We start from the raw sequence: 22,005 nt of genomic DNA on the forward strand, positions 1-22,005 counted from the left end.
CTTCCACAGTGAGACTCAGTCGGAGATGGCTCTTCACAGCTAGCTATCAGCCGCTAACGTTCTTTAGCGCGTCCCACACGTCATCTGTTACAAAAACATTGTTAAATCTTATTGTGAAGGCGCCCCCCCCCCAGTGGTCACAGTTCGTATGACAGGGGCAAAGGGGCAAGTCGGAGATGAGGTGGATGTAGAGGACGACAAGAGTCACATTCAGAGGAGTTTGTTGTGCTGATAGTTAAAGTTCCTCGATGACAATTTGACAAAGTTAAAGGTCGTAAATACACAAGATTTTAAATATCAAATCTGCAGTAAACTAATCGGACATGACAACTTTCTTTGCTTTTCCTTTCGGAGGACACAAACTTTACTCAGATGTTCTTCTGGTTGTGTGACATCTTTTCTTATACTCATGCTTGTGCTGCATGGATACAAAATGTGGATGTGCAGTATAATTGAATAAGACTTAACCTGTAGACTATGTAGGCATCACCTTGTTGAGAACACGAAGGCCGATGAAGCATCGATGCTCTGGTTCGACATTTAAAGGCAACGAGTGTCTCATAACCTTTAACCATGTGTTTATCATTGTCGGTACTGATTTTAACCCAAACCATGATCTTTATATAAACCTAACCAATTCGATTTTGTCCCTATAAGCAAACATGCGGCTGTTCCACAACCTTAACAGTGTGTGTAAAGACAAACGACACATGTGGTTGTTCAGGTTTGACGGCATTTTGTGCTTTTTGCAAATCACAATTCTGCTCATTTTCTAAACGTATTAATATTTCTTCCATAAAAAAGGTTTTGAAAATGCTCCGTTAGCTTTTGCTCACGGCAAATATCAGGGAGTCGTGATCTCTATAACAATAAAGTAGTTAAATCTAAAAATGTTTATATTATATCATTGACAGTTTTTTATATTACTATCGCTTTATCTTTTTCTGCTGAGCCCTACTACTGCACGTAGAGGCCTGTGTGTGTGTGTGTGTGTGTGTGTGTGTGTGTGTGTGTGTGTGTGTGTGTGTGTGTGTGTGTGTGTGTGTTCCCACTGAGCAGGGCAGGGCCACAGGTGAGATCCCTCTAAATTACACACAAGTGATCATTAATTATAGATGACACTTTGGTCACATAAACGATTTCATCTTTAAATGAGGTCTGAGGGCGGCCGCTGCTGAGGTCCACCATGCATGTGTGTGTGTGTGTGTGTGTGTGTGTGTGTGTGTGTGTGTGTAAATGAGTGCGAGTGCATGTGTAATTTAGAGCCACATCACCTGTGGCCCCGTTGCCAGCTCGGCGGGGAAACACGCACACACATGTACATGCGAGCACACACATTAGCACGGGTGTGTTGATGGGTGCGTGTGTGTTGGTGAATCCGGCGGCCCCATCGCAGCGCTTTGATGAACATACTCATTATGCTAAAGAGTGCTCCATGCCTGGGCTTCCCTGTGCCTTCAGGAAAGGTTAACTCGGGATGGTTACACAGCACAGCGAGAGGCTGTGGGCGCACGGGGGCAGAGCGGCTCTGAAGGAGCGCGCTGACGGTGTTAGATGTCTCAAGACCCAAAATAGATCTGGGTATGCAGAGCAAATATCATGGGAACATCAAGGTGCCGTGACTAATGCGGCAGAATGAAAACATTGCACACGACGCCACGGCAGCTTTTAATGTCCTAATACTGATACAGATATCTAATGTGTGTGGAAAGTATTTTATCGAATCTGAATTCAGTTTATTTGGTGGGGAGTCATCTTTTATTTCACTGTAACAATTGTTTTGTGTAAAAAAATATATATATAACTTGATTTTCAAGCTTTCCTCTTCCTCTAATTACGTAATAACACATTTTAATTGTGATTCATCGACCAATTACCAGACAAGAATGACACCGTTAATTAACCACCAGGCCTAAATCATGGACGTTTCCAATGTGCCGAAGGGGGCAGGGCTTCCTCCACGAGTTGTGTCACTGCTCCGTGACATTAATTAACTCTGTGCTCACTCGCTTGCTCTCAGGGTCGACTGAGCTGCGACTGTACGAGCTGCTAAACCAGTCGTTGATGTTCTACAGGCACAGTTCACAACGTAAATGTAAATATTTAAACAAATGACTTGTTTGAAACATGTTTTATTTCACTTTGGAACATTGGAGATTGTCCAACATGTTTGTTTTACAACAGCGTTACGAGTTGTTTGTATTTTGCCTCTGCACCAGCGACATCTAGTGGCTGGAGACATTACGATTTTCCGTCTGTCCCATTCTTGTGAACACGATATCTCAAGAACGCCGGAGGGGAATTTTCTCGAAGTTTGGTACAAATGTTCAGTAGGACGCAAAGATGAACCGATTGGATTTTGGTGGTTGAAGGTCAAATTTCAAGGACATTGTGAGGTCACTGTGCAAAAGGGATGAAACTAAACTGTAAATGTGTTTTAAAGATTCAATAACAAATTTGGGTATTTTACCAATTTGGATCTGGATCCAAGGTGAAACAAGGATCAGAAAATGTCTGGGTGAAACAGAAAATACGCATCAAGGATCCTGAGAAATTAAACCAAGATATAAACTAACAAGAGAATATTTCTAATAACTCATCTGATCTGGAACATGAATCCAGTCGGAAGTCTTTGTGTGAGGGAGTTTGTTTTCATCCTGGATGATTCTACACCTCACCATTTATGTTCAGTGCCAACATTCACTGCCAATGCAGGAAGTAATGTGTCCTATATCTAGTGAGGTGGAAAGCAAGGTTGTGGAGAGTGGGTGTGCGACACACAGACACACAAACACACACACACTGAAAACTGGTTATCGGGATCAGAGAGAAGTCGTGTGTGGCTCATGATTTAACAATCCGAAGGTCAAAGAAACTGAAATAAAGTAACATAAATATAAACGCAATACAACAAATAGAAACTTCTTAATTTTCCAATCCCTCCGTCTTTCTATTCCTCTCCTTCCTCCCCCTCCCCCCCCCCAGGTCAGAGATTAGTGTGTAATTACATGAGAGCTCAGCAAAAACACATAGTGTATTTTAACAAGGCGATCGAGGAGGAGTGGCGACGGGGGAGGAGGTGGCGCAGCCCTCGTCACGGGCCGACTGATTGTCTGCTTTTAATCCTCGACCTCATTATCACCTCCAGGTCCGGCAGTGGCAGTAAATGAATCTATCTGCCGAGTGTCAAATCTTCACACCTTCACCCTGGTAATCACCCCAAGGTGCAAATACAGAAGACGGATAGAAGGAAGGGAGACGGGAGACAGAGAGCGTGGCCCCTCTGCATTTCATCAACAAAATCCTCTGCTGCCATAATTAACAAAAGCTACATGATGTTGTTTGGTTGGTAATTAAAGCTGATTAAATATTCAGTTTCTTTAAGGTCAAACTGTGACAAAATGTATAGATTTGGTTCATACGAGACGTACGGAGCCGTTACTGCTGCCAGATTAAAATCTAAATCCTTCAATATTTGACATTTGTCCCTTTCCGATTGTGTCTTTTATGATAATTTGACGATTTATTCTAACCTTGAAAACTGCAGCAAAGAAAGGATTTAAAATGTTAACATGAGAGCAAATAATCATCAAGTTTTATTAATGCATAATGTCTGAATGTATGATACAATATTTTATTTTTGCAGACAGTGCATTTTCAATTTTTTAAGGTTCTTAAATCTATTGGGGATAAAATGAAATAAAATAAAACTCTATTGATCCCAAACTGAGGAAATTCACTTATTACAGCAGCAGATATTCATAATGAGTTAGACAATAGAATAAAAACACAATAGATTGAAAATACAAATGAAATACAAATACAGATCATATGAACATAATACACAATTATAGTATCGTGCAGTGGCACAGAATGATTGGAGGTTGTAAACTATATTTGTGCGTTAGTATCTTGAGATATTGAAATACACAAATATAAATGCATATTAGACTATTATAGGTATAAAGGCAGATATGAAAATATACGTGTGTGTGCATAAATCCACCATAGTATACTAAATAGCAGTATATTATACATGTATAACCATTTAAAGATGTAAGTATATATATATCTACACTTTTAAATTGTCACAATAAGAGGAAAACATTTGGAATAAAACTATTGTATAACTAAGGCCAAGGGTTTTAGAGTCAGCTGTGTCTATAAAGATGTTGAGACGTAAAATACAGAATTATGCTTTATAATGACTGAGTCTACGAAACAGTAGATTACTTATCCATTAATTTAAGAATCACAAACCAAAATATACAGTAATTCCAGTGCATTGCTGTAGTAAATGAGTTTTATGCTGTTTTTTAACTAATCAAAAAGGTGCAGTTGCTCTTTATCCTCCTCATTCATTCCAGTGACAAAGACCTTTGGACCTGTTACTGTTGAAATGTAAAATATTCCCCCTGAGACGAGCGGCACTTTGCTTCCAGTGTCACCAGAGTTCCTGGGAGAGAAGCTTCCGGCTGCAGGAAAACGACTCCGTGATAAGTTGCGATCTAGACTTCCAATGGACACGAGCCCCTCGGACAAATCCCACAAAATCTGTGCTACCTTGAAAAACTATAATCATGCATTATTGAATTGGCAAGGAGAGTGTGTAATAGAGAGATCCTAAACCCATTCCCCCTCCTGAATTATTAACGGGATTTCAAATAACAGACAGAATAATTTTCTTAAAATATCTCAATCATTTTTCACAGAGGCTTAAAAAAAGGGGGTAAAACAACAGAGTGCACGAGTCCGTGTGTCCAAAGTGACCGAATCTGAACCGAGAGGGAAAAGTGTTCATCAACACCGAGTGGGAAAGTGCCGCCATGTTTGAATTACTCAACACGCTCTTTGTTGACTGTGTATATATATATGTATAAATATATGGCTGAGGTTTTAATTAGTTATTTGGTGATATAAAAACGTGGTGAAACCTCGCGATTGACCTCGAAGACCAACTCGTGTTTGAACTCGAAACCGTGGCTCCAAACTACAACCACTACTCTTCTGGCCCCAACATAATGTCAAAAGCACAAAATGGCGGCCCCCATGCGAGTTTCTCTGGCTTCATTTTGGCACAACAGGTGGCAGTGGAATATAAACAGTAAATGGAGGGATTGAGAAACTCGTTTTCTGTATCTCGTGCTCTTTGGCGTTTTCTCCGCCGTTGCGGCACATCCCTTGTAACCATGGGTAACCATCATATCACAGTCGCGCGTGTTCGTCCCCGTCTCTTCACTTTGGACCGTTTCTCTGGTGCATGCGCGTGTTCAAGCCGTGAGCAGCAGGAGGACAGTTGGCTAAACGTTGCACTAAGGCCGGGGTAAAATATGATAATGAGTACAAATGGGATTATGAGGACGCCGTGTGTCATCACTCTGACTGATCCATGATGTCAAACTAGCCAAGCAAATTCAATTAGGCTCGCAATTACTCCCTGGCGCTAGTGGAGACATATCGGAGACGTTAAATATTGATGGAAACATAGATGCCACATTTGCTCTTCTCCAAAGGTGAACACATCTCCTCGAGGTAATCACCAATGCTAAAAATGACGCTCGTCAATTGGTCCTGCTGAGCTGCAGCTAGCTGTCCACAGCAGCTAGCTGTCCACAGCAGCTAGCTGTCCACAGCAGCGTGTCCCGGGGACGCTGAGGTCCAGCACATGCAGGGAAGGTCTGTTCAGACCGATTTCATTTCTTTAAATCTTTTTTTATTATTATTCTACATTTATTTCCATCAGGGTCATTGGTTTCATAACAATTTTGAAATTACGCCTGAAGGTTTATTTGGGGATAAATTAAAATATCTCGATATCTACAAATTCTTGGTTCATACATTTTCATTTGTATATTGGAGAAAAAGAAGCAGACACACAAACATACCTGCTGTTGAACTTCTCGGGATGTTTCTCCCTCATGACGTGGAAGCGATGTGCGATGGAGGCGTCCTGAAAGACAAAACCTGATGTTTATTACAATGCAAATATTCAAACATTAGTTTCTCTCATATGAGGTCATCGTGACCTTTGACCACCCAAATCTAATCAATCAATCTACGAGTCTAAGGGAACAGATTCTATCAAGTTTTAACGGATTCTGTCGAGGTTGTTTTTAAGACACCGCGTTCATGAAGCAAAAAAAAGGGATTCTCCTGGAGGTTTTCCTGAGATGTTGTGTTCACAATGCAAAACTGAGCGACCCTGACGTTTGAACATCAAAATCAAATCACGTCATGGAAAACTTCAACTGGGCGTTTGTAGAAGATTTGAAGAAATTCCTTCACAAGGTTTTTAAAATATCATGTTCATAAGTATAAGATGGACAACCCGGAAAAATAAAGCCTCCAAAGCCACTATAACAATTTTTATGATGTGCTCATCAGTTTATAAATGTGTTATTGTATTTGTATTATTCTGGGATTCGATTCCTTTGGCGCCAACATGTAAAGTTACTCAACAACTACAGTTTTTCACATCCAGGTGGCGCTCTTTCTAATCGACTCTCCTGACTTCAGCAGTCCCCGTGTGTCCCCTGAGTGTCTTTCTGTGAGATGGAGGGATCCGCGTGCAGGAGGTGGCAGCAGGGTTGATCCCGGGCTGGAGCGGTATCGACAGAAACCCTGATGAACAGCACGCCGCCTCCACACGGGCTAATTAATTAAACGCACTGCGAGTAATCACAGCTCCCAACTTACCTACAGGATGCTGCCGACGCCGTGGCAACCAAGTTGTTTTCTCCCTCCCTCCCTCCCTCCCTCTATATGTCACTCGACCTCTCTCTCACCCCGTCTCTCTCTGTGCGGGACCTGGGGCAGACAGTGCAGCCACGTCGGAGTCGTGGTGTTAAGACGATACCGCTCATGTTAGATACGTTAGCGTGGTGTGACTGACGGAGACGCTGCACCAGTGTATCAACACCATCTCAGGCTGGTAAGACTGTGATATAGTATTCAAGCGTGAACTCATAGCATCAGGTGTATTTATAGGGATGTACAGACGCCGCACGGCTCCACTTAAACACAACCAGGACTTGGACAGTGTTGTGTGATTAGAGAAATTAGATCTCGAATTCGTGTTACAGCAAAAAAAACTGCTGAAACGGTCACAGCAAACAAAACCAGTTTTAATCTTAACAAAGTCCTGTGACACCAGAAAATTCCTAAAAATCATCTCATCCTGAAGCTAAACAAAAGATTTAATAACAAATTGGATTATATCAAAATACAAATGTCAAAGAAAATAAGTCTTTAAAATAAAATCAGCTCAGTAGATTTTGTGTAATCCTGAAGACAAACGGACGAAAAGCGATGAAGTAAGATTATCTATACCAGGAGTAAACGTCCGTGATCGTATATCATCAGTTTATATATTGATTCAGATCACATAACACCAGGTGGAGTGTTCATCACCAAGTACTAACGATGCATCCGTACGATTGGTTTTAAAGGATTTAGATATAAATCAAATAATCTGCAAAACAAATGGCAGTTTTTTGTTGTAATAAACTTTAAAGAACACAGCATATTGCATCACTCATAAACTGTAGATCAGCTTTGTCATAAAGATGCACCGGATTTTTGTCAACAGATTTTATCAAGGGGCAAAAGTGACACTAAAATTTCCTTTAATTTCCACTTCTAAGTCGTTTCCAACAGGAAAATGTCGACAGGAAAAAGAAAAACCTCTAAACAAACACATGAAAGTTGTGCAGCTCAAGAAAGGGTTGGAGAAAGTTGATCCAAACTTTTCTTTTGGGGGGGGGGGCCTTGTTCCTCTCCTCCCTCCACTGAAGCAATCTGTTTTGACCCGCTCTCCGTTTTGAGTGGCACCGTTGAAACAGCACCTACAGGGAGGACCCCCTGCTAGCTCTCTGTACAGAAATTTAGGAGAAGCCAAAAAGAGGAAAATCAATGGAGCTCCTCTTGATGTCTCTTCAAGACGCTGTAAGCAGAAGACCAAAAGAATTCTTCAAGATCCCCGCAGACTCGCCTCACGCCTCCACTACGAGCCGGAGAGGTGAGATGATGGATGTATCTGAGAGACGGCATCTTGATTTTTTCTAACAAACAGGACAATAGCTGCAAACAAGAGAGCAAAAGCGAGGGGAGGTTGTCTCCCCTTTGGTTTGGGCTCTATTATCTGAGATCTGTACAAGTGCAGCTGCAGCTTTGCAACAGTAAACAGTGATTTCAAGCAACTGAGAGTGGATACAGCATCGTGTTGTTCTGCAGTGATGCTGCGCTGCAACGCTTTAAGCTGCAAAGACGCCCAAACGCTGCCTTAAGGCGAAACAAATATGTGATATGTTTATATATGTTCATATTTTAGGGATTTAGTTTGAATATGGGTATGTATATATAAAACTGATGAATCTGTGTTGACATATAAAACACAACTTCACTTATTTTGTTTGGTTATAATCACAAAATGCTTGAAATCATTTATTTGAGCGGTGAGTGGTTCTCAACTTTATGAAATATGATCCTTTAAAAAAACTAAATGCGTATAATCACGACCTCCATGTTGGAAATCTGTGATTTGCACAGTTTAATAAAACAGTAAAGAAACAGTAAACAAAGAGATTACTGAAAGTTTTATACGTGTGTTAAAAAGAATTCGGTAACAACATTAACACTCTGTTGTTGTTTTGGGTTTAATTACAGAATTTCCTTTAAAATCCTCGAGTAGTTCGGTTCCTCTCTCGGATTAAATGAACAAACTTTGCCACTCGAGCTTGTTTACAGCGTTTGAACTGAGAATCCTCCTCTGAGAAGATGTTACCTCGTTTCAGGTCGAGAGGTCGTTGCTCAAGTCGAGCTCAAGAGTTTAGTTTTCAACATCTGTAAATACTTTTTAATGAGTTTTCGGGAAAATGTGAAATCTGCTGTTTCTTAACACATGATAGACAATGACAGAGCCTGGTCTGGATCTTTCAACTGCATCACATGAGCTTCTTCATTGACAGATTGAGTTTGTCCAGATTTCACCGTGACGCAGATGTTTGAATCCCAATCTTTCCTTTTGCACGTTTGCTGAAAAGTTGACGTGCAGGTTCGTTCTGGAGAGAAACTCCATCGAGTGGTGTGAGCGAAAAGCCTGAGAACAGCGGCTAAAGGGACCTCGTGGTCATTGTCAGCTTTAAATTCTTGAATTCTATTAACTTCTAAAACATCTGGAGCCTGGTTGTGTATTTTAAAAAACAAAACCATGAAACCTGAAGGTTACAGCACGAGTCAGCGACACCAACACACATCTTCAAGCCTTGACCTCCTCGCGGCAGTGGGACGTCTTCATCTCTCTCTCTCTCTCTCTCCCCCTAGCTGCCCTCAAATAATTACCAATGTAAAAATCTGGCACCCAAATTAATACAGGACATGTGTAATGTCCTCTCATAGCTCAAAGTTTAGTCCAATTATGAGTGGGCCCCAGCGGTTTGATGTGCCTTTCACTACAGGGGAGAGTAATGGCTTTGACAGGAGGGCCAGGGTCGTTAGGGCGACTGACTGCATTATGGTAGTGGAGCGTGCTCAGTGATTAGTTCTGTCTCTCACCCTGGGCCCTGATTGAGATCATTACACTTCACGTCACTTCCACATCCTCCCAAAGGGATGGCGCCATCAATTCTCCGTCCGAACGGGGCCGTGGCAGATGCTGAGGTTAGAATCGCCCCTTTTTTTTTGGGGGGGGGGGAGGAGAATCACTTGATCTGTGGGATTTGAATCAATTAGAAATTTAGGTTTTTACTGTAAATATTTCAGTTTGTCACCGAGGATTTGAGTCTGGTATCAGAGGAACGAGACACAGATTGAAACTTGACTTCGGATTCGAGCGAGCGTTGGCGCCGTGACTCTGCCGCCGCCGCCGCTGCTGATCTTTCGCTTTCTCGACGGCGTCATTACAGAAACAATCTGCTGCACATCTGCATAATCTCTGAGGTAATTATTAGCTTGACTTGTCGCATAATCTTTATTGTAATTTTTTTTTTACAGAATTCGATGCCAACAAAATATTATATCACACTTAAATCCATAGAGAGCTCAAAGTCTCCGTAATCCCCCACAAACAACTTCATTTGTCATCATCACGCCTGCTGGGCACTAATCCCACACACAGCAACCAGGGGATGTAACGACTTTATCAGACAGACAGGACAAAGAGGTTTTATCTTTATATGAAAACACAAGTTTGGTTCAGCAACAAGGACTCAACTGGTCCCTTTAAAAGGAAGGGTCGTCACCAGAAGGTCTGCGGTTCAAACACTGCATATCTGTTTTCTTTCATTAATGTTATTTTTCCTTGAGGCCCAATAATTGTGCTTCAGATTTGCTTCCTCAATAAAAAGTCTGTGAGTTTTAAATACACCAGTGCAGTGTCCGTTCTGAACCTGCCAGTTGGGAATGGGCCGTTTTCTGGGCCTGTGCTGGTTGAAACTGTAAAAGGTCAGTGAAGCTCGACTGGTCACAACATTATTGAACGTGTAGTACGTCCAAATCGCACCAGAATCAACACTGCACTTCCTTGAGCTCGGAACAACACACGTGTAAAGTATGAAGTTGTTTAGAAGAACGGTTCTTGAGATATCAGAGCCACATACAGACAGTTTCCACCAATCACTCACAAAAACACTGCTCCACAGCACTCCTAGTGGTCAAAAACCCTCTTTGGGATACCTGGATTTGCATAATTGTTCTACCGTGAATAACTACATTAATTTTTCAGGCTAATTAAGTTTGGGAGCGGTTCAGCCAAAGGTCAAGAATAAAGAGATCATCAGAAAAACACATTTTATAATATCTATCTCTAGTCAATTTAAAGTTTGAATTTATTGAAACATCATTAATGATTGCATGGTGAGTATAATCTGTATGTATCTCCACACTGTACATATTAACTGTTTGTTTTTATATATGCTTTATATTTCCTTACAGTTATAAGTATTGTATGTTTACTTATTATTACTTATAATAATATGAGACTAATACTGATTATATGTTTATGTATCTTGCTGCTGTAACATTTCCTCGTTGTGGGACTAAGATGATCTGATCTGGACCCACTCACGACAAATGCACTTGATCCTCTAGATCCTCATTCAACATGTTGTTTGGATTTAAAACATGAAGTAACTGGTACTTTGTGATGACTTTGACATGAACACTGGTAGTTTCACATCTCCACACGTTGTGCACAGACCGATCCGCACCACTGTTCTCCTCCATCACAATGTTAACAAGAGCTGTTCCTCTAATATCCTCCAACATCGTCATTAGGGGCCCGGGGGGCTGGAGGTGTTATTCAACTAACATTTGTGAGGCCATGCATCACTTACGTCCCCGCCGCGGTCCGTACGACTCTCACGGCAACGGAGTGGCTCCCTCCTCTGCCACCTGCAAATGTCAATTACCATATTTCCCCCCTGACATTTATCAGTAATGGCCAACATGAGCAATGTAAAATCAGTGTCATTACGCTGGAGATGGACAGGAGTGGCGCTGACGGCCGCCACGCACAACTAGTCTCGTTTATTGATCAGACGGTTGAGGCTTGAGCACATCTCAATAAAGGCCTAACCAGAAAGTGATCACAACAAATAAATGGAGTCATTACCGTGTAACTGCAGCTGCCGTGCACGGTTTTATTCTGTTGTTTTTTTTTAATTCTACCTTAAACAACAGACGCAGGAATTATTTACAGAGAGAATTTGATTTTCAGAGTCGTTCTTCTGTTTTGGGTTTTCATCGTTTACAGCAGCTTTGATTCTCTGTCACTGAATAAACTTCCCTCTGGTGTGAAGGGTTTGAAAAGGCGTCATGTGCGTCGTCTCCTTCACCGCTACTGTGAAACGACAGTCAAGTGTAGTTCCCATTGTGTCGAGAGCAGTGTGGTTATCATAGTACTAATTATAATGTTTATATATCTGATACCAGCCTGTTTTATACAGCTCGGAGGTTTAACGCTAAACCAATCTGGAGTCGATCCAGTTAGAAATGACAAAATGATTTGTATGAAATAATAGAATTTAAAGAAAGTCTATTCAGATATATTCTAGCGGTATCTTTTTGCTCCACGATGGTACAACAAGAAATAAGATTATGACCTAAAGTCAATAATAATCTTTGTGTTTTTAATTCTCACTTTATATTGACAAACTGGTGGTATAAATTTTTTTTTTTTAAATCACCATGTAAACAATGTTTTATTAATTGAGGAATCTGGTGAATTATTGTGAATTTAAAACACAATATCAGAAGTACAAATCTTTTACTGTACGCAAACAAATATACACTATTGTACGGTCTGTATTTACAAATAATGTAATCCCAACTATTTACTATGCCAGTACTTATTTTTAATTCATAATTTAATTAATTATATACTGTTTTTAGGCCAATCGTTGTTTTAACTGTCGTTCTGTGAGGCACTTAGTGGGACATCGTAGCATCAACTGCGACAAAGTTAAGTTATTATAAATTCAACTTCAGTTTTTCAGTTTTGTCTTTTAAATGCATGAAAAAAAACTGCTCAGGAGCAGAAAGTGAAACTTTTTTCTTCCACTTTGGAATTTGTCACGTTCAAAGTGAGAATCAGCAGAATCTCAGCTGCACTGAGTTTGAAGACGTGTGTTTGTTTCACAACAAGACAAAATGCTGTCAATTGCTTGTGTGCAGGCAAAACGACACATCAAACTGTAATTTACTTTGACTCGTCTCTTTCCTGCAAGTTTGCGTTTGTTCAATGCCTCGACTGGAGAGAGTGGTGTTAAGAGCCGAACTCTCTCCACGATAATCCACCCACTGATGGTTCATTCACTCCCTGTCTGTGCTGCTCTGTGCCTACAGACCTGATACAGACGTGGGACTCACCACTCCGATGGAGAAGTAGTTGTTTATAATGCTGTAAGGCACCAGGTCCCCTCGCTCCTCTTTGTCCGTGGGCGTGACGTCGATCTTCCAGCGGTCCAGCCTCAGCTCCGTGCTGTTCTCGATGTCCCGCAGGATCTTCAGGAGGCTCTCGCCCTCGTATCCTCGAGAAGAAGAGACCACACGAGCAGGTTGGACATTTAGATGAGGACAGAATGTGGCTGAAGCCTTCAAGTGGCAATAATCAAGAACTCTGATTTAATTAAATGATTTTTTAAATTGGTATTGGTCTTTGTTGAGATAAGACATAACACTTTTACTTTAATTACCATTTTCTTGTGATTATCAACTCCTTTAAATCTAAAATGTGCTTTAGATGTCGTTCTTATAATGAATGAATCCTAGTGTCTATTTAAAAAATAGGTTTTAGTTTCCATGATGGTTTGATTCTCCTTTAGATGAGAGAGAGAGAATAACATTTACAATTTCTGACATGAAAATCATTATATTTAAAGAATAAATACAAATATTGGCCCTTAAATCTCCTGAGGTTGTGCAGCAAATGATTTAGTTTTGATATCTTTAAATCTTAAACCCTTAGTGGTTTAGTTTAGTGCACTGCAGAAAATATGAATTGACTAATTGCTCAGTCAATCAACAGAAAATCTATAAGAAATGTTCATAATTGATGTATTGATCTATTTTTAAGAAAAACTCATTGAAATTTCTCAAATTTAAAGATTTTCCGCTTTTCTATTTTCCAAAAATCTATTTCTTTGGGTTTGACGATTGATGTAGAAAATCCTCACCAGATAAAACGAGTGATCTGCAGCTCTATCTAGAGAAAACACTTCCTGGGCTCCAGAGCAGATCAGAGGTACAGACCTATATATAACTATAAATGCGATGAGGTTAATTGAGGACAATGTATTTTCACTGTAAAGCGTCTATTTTCTGTCGGTACCTCCTCCCCACCGCAGACATCTTGCCAGATCGTTGCCGGTGCCAAGAGGAAGTATACACACGGGGGGGTTCCTGTCCAGGTTGGCCTTATCTGGAGCAGAGGGACAAATATCACGACGCCGCGCCAAACAAAGCAAGGAAAACAAAGTCACTGCAAAGACTCGCGAACGAAGCATCAAATCCATTTTGCGGCTCCACTTAGAAAATGACAAGTCAATATGAGCGTCCAGTTGCACAGTCTATTTCAAGAGACGCATTTTGCCTGATGGTTATTACCTCTCTTGTTCTGATTGATAAAAAATTGAGGCAATTTATGAGAACCCAAACAAGTAACACGTCTTCAAGACCAGAGAGGATGCTGGGTGATTTTTTTTTTCAAATGACGGCTAATATGTTGTTTTCCAACTCACGTAATCGTCCCATTTTACCTCCCCTGAACACGCAGGCTCGGACGTAATGAAAGTGTTTATACACAAACCATAAAGTACGCTTTACCATTTCAGGCTGAACAACAAGAGTGCAGTCGGCTTTGAAATATAATAAAAAACAAACAATTTTTTTCCAAAAAAAGAAAAGGAAATGGGGTGTTTAACTTGGACCATGTTGTACATTATCAGAATCTGGGGGGCCAGTAGGATACATGTACTGTGGCACAGTGGGAGGCCTGGGGAGTTTGCAATTCTTTGTAAAATAACTCAAACAGCACAAATCTTGAATATATATTTTTCTGTACCTATGAAGTCCAGGATCCAGCCGACGGTGCCGTCCCCTCCGCAGGCCAACACTCGGAAATCAGGAACGTCTCTGAAGAAGTTCAACCTGGAACAAACACACAGAGGCTGGGCTTTACTTTACTTTCTACTTTTTGAGTCGTATATTTACTTCTCCGTTGCTCTGGAGAACATATTTAATGTTTAACAGAGATAAAATAACAGATATAATAACATATTTAAAAAAACGTTAAGTGTTTCCTATAAACATATGTTTAAAGGACTAAAAACATGAATCAACAGGTCTGTAAATGTGTAATTTGCAACTGCAGTGAATTTATTGAATCATTACAATGATAAAATAATAAAGTTATTATGTTTAAAAGAAAGAAATATAGATTCAAGACACAACCTCACAAGAGGCCAAACAGAACATGAGGGTTAAGATGAACTTAGATTAAGTTAAAGAGCTAAAATAAGTAAACTAACTCCTGTAAACTATGACATTATTACTTCAATACTCTATATATCAATACTTCATTAATAGTAAAGTATGTTATCATCATCGTTGTCTGGAGCCTCCACTGCCTTTTCATGTCAAATCCCTCGAGGTGCGTGAACTTTCTTCTCATTCCGAGACAGTTTCAAAAAAATACCACAGCTGCTCCGGTGAAGGATGTTTAATTAAAACCTTTCAGCCTATTTGTTGCTCACAGACGCAGAGAAACAGATCACGAGCAGATCTTAAACCCCCGTGAAACATCCACAACTCGCTCTGATCCCACAAAGTAACACATGTGGCATCGACAATCACTCATTCAGGGGCTGCGCTGCCTGCTGGAGGGTTAATTGGATCATGACGGGCAATGTTCAGTCCAACTTCTTCCGTTCCTTCACAATAACAAAGCGCTAACTGAATGAGCCGGCCTCCGAGCCTCGTATGGCGGCTAAATGATTCGCTCAATTACTCTCCGACTGGGACCACAAACCACGTTAGCCTCAAAACAGACAGCCGCTAACATGAAAGGCAACTTTGGGGATATTTAAATACCAAGAAACAAACACTTAATTTGCCGTAATTGCGTTAGCGAGGCAGCTAATTGACAGCAGTGCGTGCGGCGGCGGCGGCGGCGGCCCTCGGCCTGCAGCGTCCGACGGTGACCGTTCACCTCGCTCTTCACTGAATATTAACAAGGTTACAAGCGGGGTGAGGTCACAGGGAGGAGCTCCAGGTTCCAGCAGGTGATGTTTCCGGCCACGTGCACGGACGCCGAAACATAACAGAGGACACAAGGTCACTTCCCCCAAAAAACTTGGAGGTCGTGGAGGTTTTATCTGTTTCCTGCGTGTGCCGCTGGGTATTTATTTTGTATAAAGGCAGAAAGATTCTGGTTCTCAGGGCTAATCAAAGCCAAACAACGAGGCAGCACGGCGGCGAGGCATTCCTGTGCATTTCGCCGCCGCTGGACGCAAACGGCAAAGTGAAGGAGCCTTATGAATGTAAATGATCCATTCATCTTCTTAATCACAGATGTGAACCATAGGAAACCAGACGCCGGCTGTAGGTGTGGGCCGGCAGAGAGCTGCTCGTCTGTATGCGTGGTCACATGTGGTATAGCAGGAGTTTCACCCCTCATCTGTGGCGGCGGCGCCTCGTTCACGTACAGACTTTATGCATAAGGAGCCGCCGCTCGTCCGAGGCTGCAGGATTCGTTACGAGGGAACTCACCTCATTTGTGTGTGTGGAGGTCGAGGGAACGGAGAGGAGGCTCTAATACCGACGGCCTCCTCTCCTGCATGAGATGCTGGTTATTATACTGAGCAGAAAACAGCAGCGTGTTTGTAAACACATCATTAGTCAGTATGGTTTTTTAAATATAAGGAAGAATCGTGACCATCTGTCTTCTTTCCTTCTTTTGTTCCCTTGTTCCTTCCTTAGTTTTTTCCGTCCTTCCTTCCTTCCTTCCTTCTTTCCTTCCTTCCTCCTATGTAAAGTATTGATTTTGCAGTTTATGGATAAAGAGTCATGGATAATCTACTTCATGTATATTTTACTATTGAAAACCTAAAACTAAAAATCCCTAAAGCTTCAATATTGTTTATTCTTTCAAAAAATATATAATTTCTTCCATGGAAACGTGTTATTTGGATTTTTTACTTTAATCTTTCACTTCAATTCAAAGCTTTACCTTCAGCAGTTTGTTAAAATGTAAGACACTTTAATGTTTGTCCATGTTTCTGGACAGTGACCTACGTACCCCGGCATGGGGCCGTTTTTGGCCAGGTTGTAAACTTGTCTCGGGTTCAGAAGATACTGGAACTTTCTGTAAATCCTTCAGGAGAGAAGATGCAAAGAGATCAACATGAGAAAACATCAGAGAAATACACAACAACAACCGAAGCATGTGACTGAAAAAACAGATGGATTTAGTGTCAGAAGTGTCAGCGACAGGCGGCGTCCAATCAGAGCGTGACGCCGCGGCGGACTGGGCAGCGGGGAGGGGACATCGCCAATGTCCCCTTGAGGAGAAACCATTAGAAAGACTAATTCATTTTAATTTCAATTTCATTATATCAACTGGCTGAAGTCATATTTTGATCTCATAATTTAAACGAATGAGGGCCGGCGTAATAAGAAGTGAATGAATATGTTTCAGTAATAACCCAATTAGCCCTGGGTTAAAGAAGGGGGACCAGCCAGGGCCGTGACAGTGAGGGGTGTGTGTCTGTGTGTGTGTGTGTGGGTGTGTGTGTGAGTGGGTGTGTGTGCTTGTGTGACTGTGTGTGTGTGTGACGGTGGAGGCGGCCAGCGTTAGGTAAATGTTATTGTGTTTTTATTTGACTGAGAGAGCCTAAAGCACTCGGCAGCCAGAGGCCACGCCGCTGTGTGGCGGAGGATCAGGGCTGGAGAGGCCTCTCGCAGCGTGTTGAGACAGATCGTGTGCGCTCACCTCTCTCCCTGCTTCCCCCCGCTCTTCGGATTGACAAACACCAGCAGAGGATGAGTGCCCTCTATTGTTGTGATCTGAATGGGAGATGTCAAAACAAACCGTCGGTGTTGGGAGACCGCAGGATGCTTCACAGGAATTCACTTTCAAGCCATATCCCCTCAGACGGCGCATCGAGCAACATGCGTTTCATGAAACCGTGGGTTTCCTGATACCTGCTCGTGGAGGTGAGGTGTGGCTGCACCTTTCAGAACGAGTTTAATCTACTGTTAATCATGAGATCTAATCACAGGAAGAGTATTCTTCACAACAACATCAATGTTCCTCTTCTGCTGTAGTTTATTTCAGTGATATGGTCGTTATGCTTGTTTTCCACTGGTCAGAAAACCCAATAACAGCCTCTAACATCTGGCTTGTGTCTGCAGGAAACATCACAATCCAGCTTCCCTCTCAGGCCAAATGATTCTGCAGGAGACAGGTTTTTAAATCAGCTGCGACACCAGGTGAAGCCGCTTATTTAGCAAAACCTGCGAGTCGAGAGAGCGTCTATACGCTGTTGTGTGTTTGTGACGTAGAACTTGATGCACTGAGGGAAAAACTGAAACTTCTCTGCTCAATGGGAAAGAAGTTAATGGACTTTGGTTTGTGCGATTAAAGAAATGTACGAATATCCACAAAAAAGTCTGCAGTGCATCAATCTACAGCCGTTTTCAGATTAGTATATTTAAGGACAATAAAAGAACACATCAATCATCACGAAACTGAGCAGATATTAAAGTTGATGAAGAATATTGATGTTGCTGTAGAAGATGTGAATGATTGCTCAGCAGATGCACTTTCAGTAAACCTGACGGTGAAAACAACCCTCGTCTTCCTCGGTCCTCTCAACTGGAAAACTCATGACTCATAATTTGGTCGTCGGTCTCATCCGTCCTAATTGACGGGGCAGCTTGTCTCGTGTTTTCTCCGGTGAAGCCGTGGACGGACAGAGGCCCGGCCCACACGGCATCACGTAAACAAGCGCTGCTCCAGCGGGCCCCTGTTTGAGTCCTTCCTGCAGTTAGTCTGCAACAACTCGCCCCGCGCTCGCCCTGACACAGATGAAGCGCTTAACTCCCCCCTGTCTGCTATCCCAGCAGGCCGAGGGTGAATTAATGAGCTCCCTGTCCAGTCTGGAGTGATCCATTACTTCCTGTAATTATAAATAATAATCTTGATTATTACGCTGGTTAGCCAGCGAGAGGCAGAGATGGATGTGCCTGGGATATGATTCATCATATTTCTCTCTCAGCCGCGCAGCAGACGAGCAGTCGCCACAGACGACGGCAGGTTTCCATCGCTGACAGATACTCGAGAGGATCAGGCCGGACTCGAACGTACGACTGAGCGTCTGCAGATCCCCTCGGACCACACGACGCCAGGCACAGGCTCAAAACATGACATACAACGATGAGAAAAGGTTCTATACTCGGACAGTCTCTTAAATTTACTTTAACAATATCAAATCTGTGCTGGCAAATACGAGATGGAGGAAATCTCCCTGCGTCTGTCTGACAACCACGAGTTAAAAGATCCACAGTTCAGACTTGTGACAAAGTCAAATTCAGTGTTTTCTCGTTTCCATTAATTTTACAAAGCTGTAAACAAAAGAATGACGTTTTATCAAACTGTTATTACATATTTTACTTTGTATATTTGGACACTACTGTATTTTCTCCTACCTGCAGCCCTTGTCCGTCCACTGTGACCGAGTTCGCTCTCTGCATCTTCCCTCGACTCGACTGACTGCACCTGGAGTCTTTCCTCAGCGTCGTCTGTCTCTCCTGGGGTCAAAGGTCAAGCAGTGATTGTTGACGTTACATTTCAAAACACTAAGAAATGAATAAATCATTTGTACTATTAGGAAAATACCATTGTTTGTATCGTATTGCAAAGCAAGTTTCTTTGTGGGTATTTCTGCTGTAACAGGGTGAGATTTATGAAACTGTAGTTTCCCCACAATTCATTACTTTAGAAGTGACCTCTTTGAACTCGTTCTAATTATAGGGACAGTTCTGAGAAAAGCTATTTCAGTTGAGAATATTTAGATTTTCAGAGTAATTCCTTTTGAGGAACTGCTTTTTATTAACCATAGAGAAATTTATGTAATTCAATGAACAAATAAATCAAACAAATAAAATATTTTAAATTACCAGTGTGTATGATTTAGTTATATCACCAAAATCAAATATATAATATTCATCTTTATGTTTTCTTGTAAAAATAATAATTTATATATAATCAAACGATACTATGAATCATCATATTTTTGTATTAGCCCTTGAAATTCTCGAGTCTTTTCTCTACGGTGGCCCAGAACAGACAAACCGACGTTACCTGGAAGAGGAGGGTGAAGCTAAGTATATTCAGCCAGATGCAATATGCAACTTCACCACTAAATTTGACTAAACCCTACACATTGTACCTTTAAAAGATTAAAAACGCATCAATAATTCATATTTCAACGAGCAGTTTATTCCGTTTTTCTCCTGAACTTTGCTCGTGTCTTTTTGGAAATAATCTCCAGGAACGAGAACAATAACTGTGATTTCAGAGCAGAATGTGCAGCCCGACGACTGGATCCTCTCTCTCTTCCACTTGTGAGCCGCCGTAGCGAGTGACTTTCCCCTGAGACGATCGATGAAGCCTCATCACGTCCTCTCAGATCAACGCGGTGTCAAACGAGGTCGGCCACGTGACGGGGGCCCTGACCGGAGAGGAGCGAGCTCTTACCAGCACAACGGGGCAGATGGAGCTGGGGGGCAGGATGTGATCCTTCAGGGGTCCGCAGTCACACTCAGGCTTCACGTGGGAGGCACACTTGTTATGGAGCTGGAGGGAAAACTCGTGTTATTAACCACAAAAGGTTTTATGTACATGTTCAGGACTTTGTTTGCGTTTCATGTGTCAACTTTCAGCCACAAACACGTGTTTTCCTGGGTGTAAATTGGTGAGATGACTTCCAGAAATACAAGTTAAACAACAATAAGCAGTGGGAATATAATGAGGAGGTGGCTGCCTCTCACCGTGATTTGACACCACACACAGTGGAGCCCAGTCAGACCCTGGTAACACTTAATGGTTTTGTGACACTTGTCGCACTTGGTGGGGCAGTTCCCCTCCACCCAGAAATGATGCATCACCTGCAGAGAGACGCAGAGACAACACACGGGAGAGAAGTGAGAAGAGAAACGTGCTGCAGGAAAAAACACGAGAGAGAGAGAGAGAGAGAGAGAGAGAGAGAGAGAGAGAGAGAGAGAGAGAGAGAGCGGAGAGAGAGAGAGAGAGAGAGAGAGAGAGAGAGAGAGAGAGAGATAGAGAGAGCGAGAGCGAGAGAGATAGAGAGAGAGCACAGAGGAGAGAAGTGAGAAGAGAAACCTGCTGCAGGAAAAAACAAGAAGTACACACAACCAGAGAGAGAGAGAGAGAGACGAGAACGAGAACGAGAGCGAGAGAGACATAGATATGACATAGAATATATAGAGAGGAGAGATGCAGAGACAACACACAACAGACAGAGAGACACAAAGATAGAGAGATAGAGTGAGAGAGACAAATATGAGATATGAGATGGATAGAGATAGAGAGAGAGAGAGAGAGAGAGAGAGAGAGAGAGAGAGAGAGAGAGAGAGAGAGAGAAGAACACAGAAAGATGGATACACAGATATAGAGAATGAGAAATAGAGGTATAGATATAGAGAGATGGATACTTTGATCCCAAAGGAAATTCAGGCGAAGGAGAGAAGGAAAGAAAAGAGAAAGAAGCGTTGCTCTCTGTATCTGTGTCTTCAAACTGCTCTCAGTCATTAGCGATGCTTCGCAGCAGACTGTTTTAATTCCATTAGAGGAAGAGAAACTCTCGAGCTAAGCTCCGCCGAGCGTCGCTGATCCAAGCGTGCCACCTGCCAAACACTCCAATCGGACACACCTCCGTGTTTTTCTTGGACTTGACGTAGGTTTTGATGCAGGACGGCGGAGCGCGCGCCACGCAGCGCTCGTGAACCGTGTACTTGCAGACTGGGAAAGAACAAGAGAAGAGTTTTTAACACTCACAGAGGAAAGAGAGAAACAGACTTTTCATAGAGTTATAAGTGACATAAACAAAGGTTTGTGTATCTGTAGCTGAAGAGGCTGAATCTGTCGAACCCTTCAAAGTTAAGCTACTCTCAGACATGAACTGAACTCCGGAGAATCTCCTGACTTTCTCCTGAGGGGCCGTGGACACAAATGTCTGAGTGAGAGCCTCCAGACTTTCTGTGGAGTTTCTCCTGAAAGCCTGAAGTCCACAGAAAGTCCGACACAGCAGGAGATTCTCTGCAGGAATCACAGCGAGCGAAGTGGGTGTGTTGGTGACGTTTCTAACTCGAAATAAACAAAAACACGTGATCTCTCCGCAGCAGATACGTCAAGGTGCATTAATACGTCACGTCCTGCCTCCGCCTGCTGAGATTTCTACAAAGACAGACTCCAGAGAAAGTCCCGAC

At 42.1% G+C, this 22,005-nt stretch overlaps 1 protein-coding gene across 2 annotated transcripts in view; it reads right to left on the reverse strand.

Annotated features, from left to right (window-relative positions):
- The window catches only part of dgkb (diacylglycerol kinase, beta), a 52,955-nt gene that overhangs the window by 14,454 nt on the left and 16,496 nt on the right, over window positions 1–22,005 (reverse strand). For both annotated transcript variants that reach the window (XM_047340997.1, XM_047340998.1), the window contains 10 exons: window positions 21,450–21,538; window positions 20,548–20,664; window positions 20,255–20,353; window positions 19,204–19,305; window positions 17,486–17,559; window positions 16,793–16,867; window positions 14,558–14,643; window positions 13,826–13,915; window positions 12,865–13,025; window positions 5,886–5,950 (listed from right to left, as the gene is read on the reverse strand). In XM_047340997.1, the coding sequence (XP_047196953.1) occupies window positions 5,886–5,950; window positions 12,865–13,025; window positions 13,826–13,915; window positions 14,558–14,643; window positions 16,793–16,867; window positions 17,486–17,559; window positions 19,204–19,305; window positions 20,255–20,353; window positions 20,548–20,664; window positions 21,450–21,538 (958 nt within the window). The remainder of the gene's footprint in view (window positions 1–5,885; window positions 5,951–12,864; window positions 13,026–13,825; window positions 13,916–14,557; window positions 14,644–16,792; window positions 16,868–17,485; window positions 17,560–19,203; window positions 19,306–20,254; window positions 20,354–20,547; window positions 20,665–21,449; window positions 21,539–22,005) is intronic.

Source organism: Hippoglossus stenolepis, chromosome 8 (genome assembly GCF_022539355.2).
Source record: "Hippoglossus stenolepis isolate QCI-W04-F060 chromosome 8, HSTE1.2, whole genome shotgun sequence".
Taxonomy (NCBI): Eukaryota; Metazoa; Chordata; class Actinopteri; order Pleuronectiformes; family Pleuronectidae; genus Hippoglossus; species Hippoglossus stenolepis.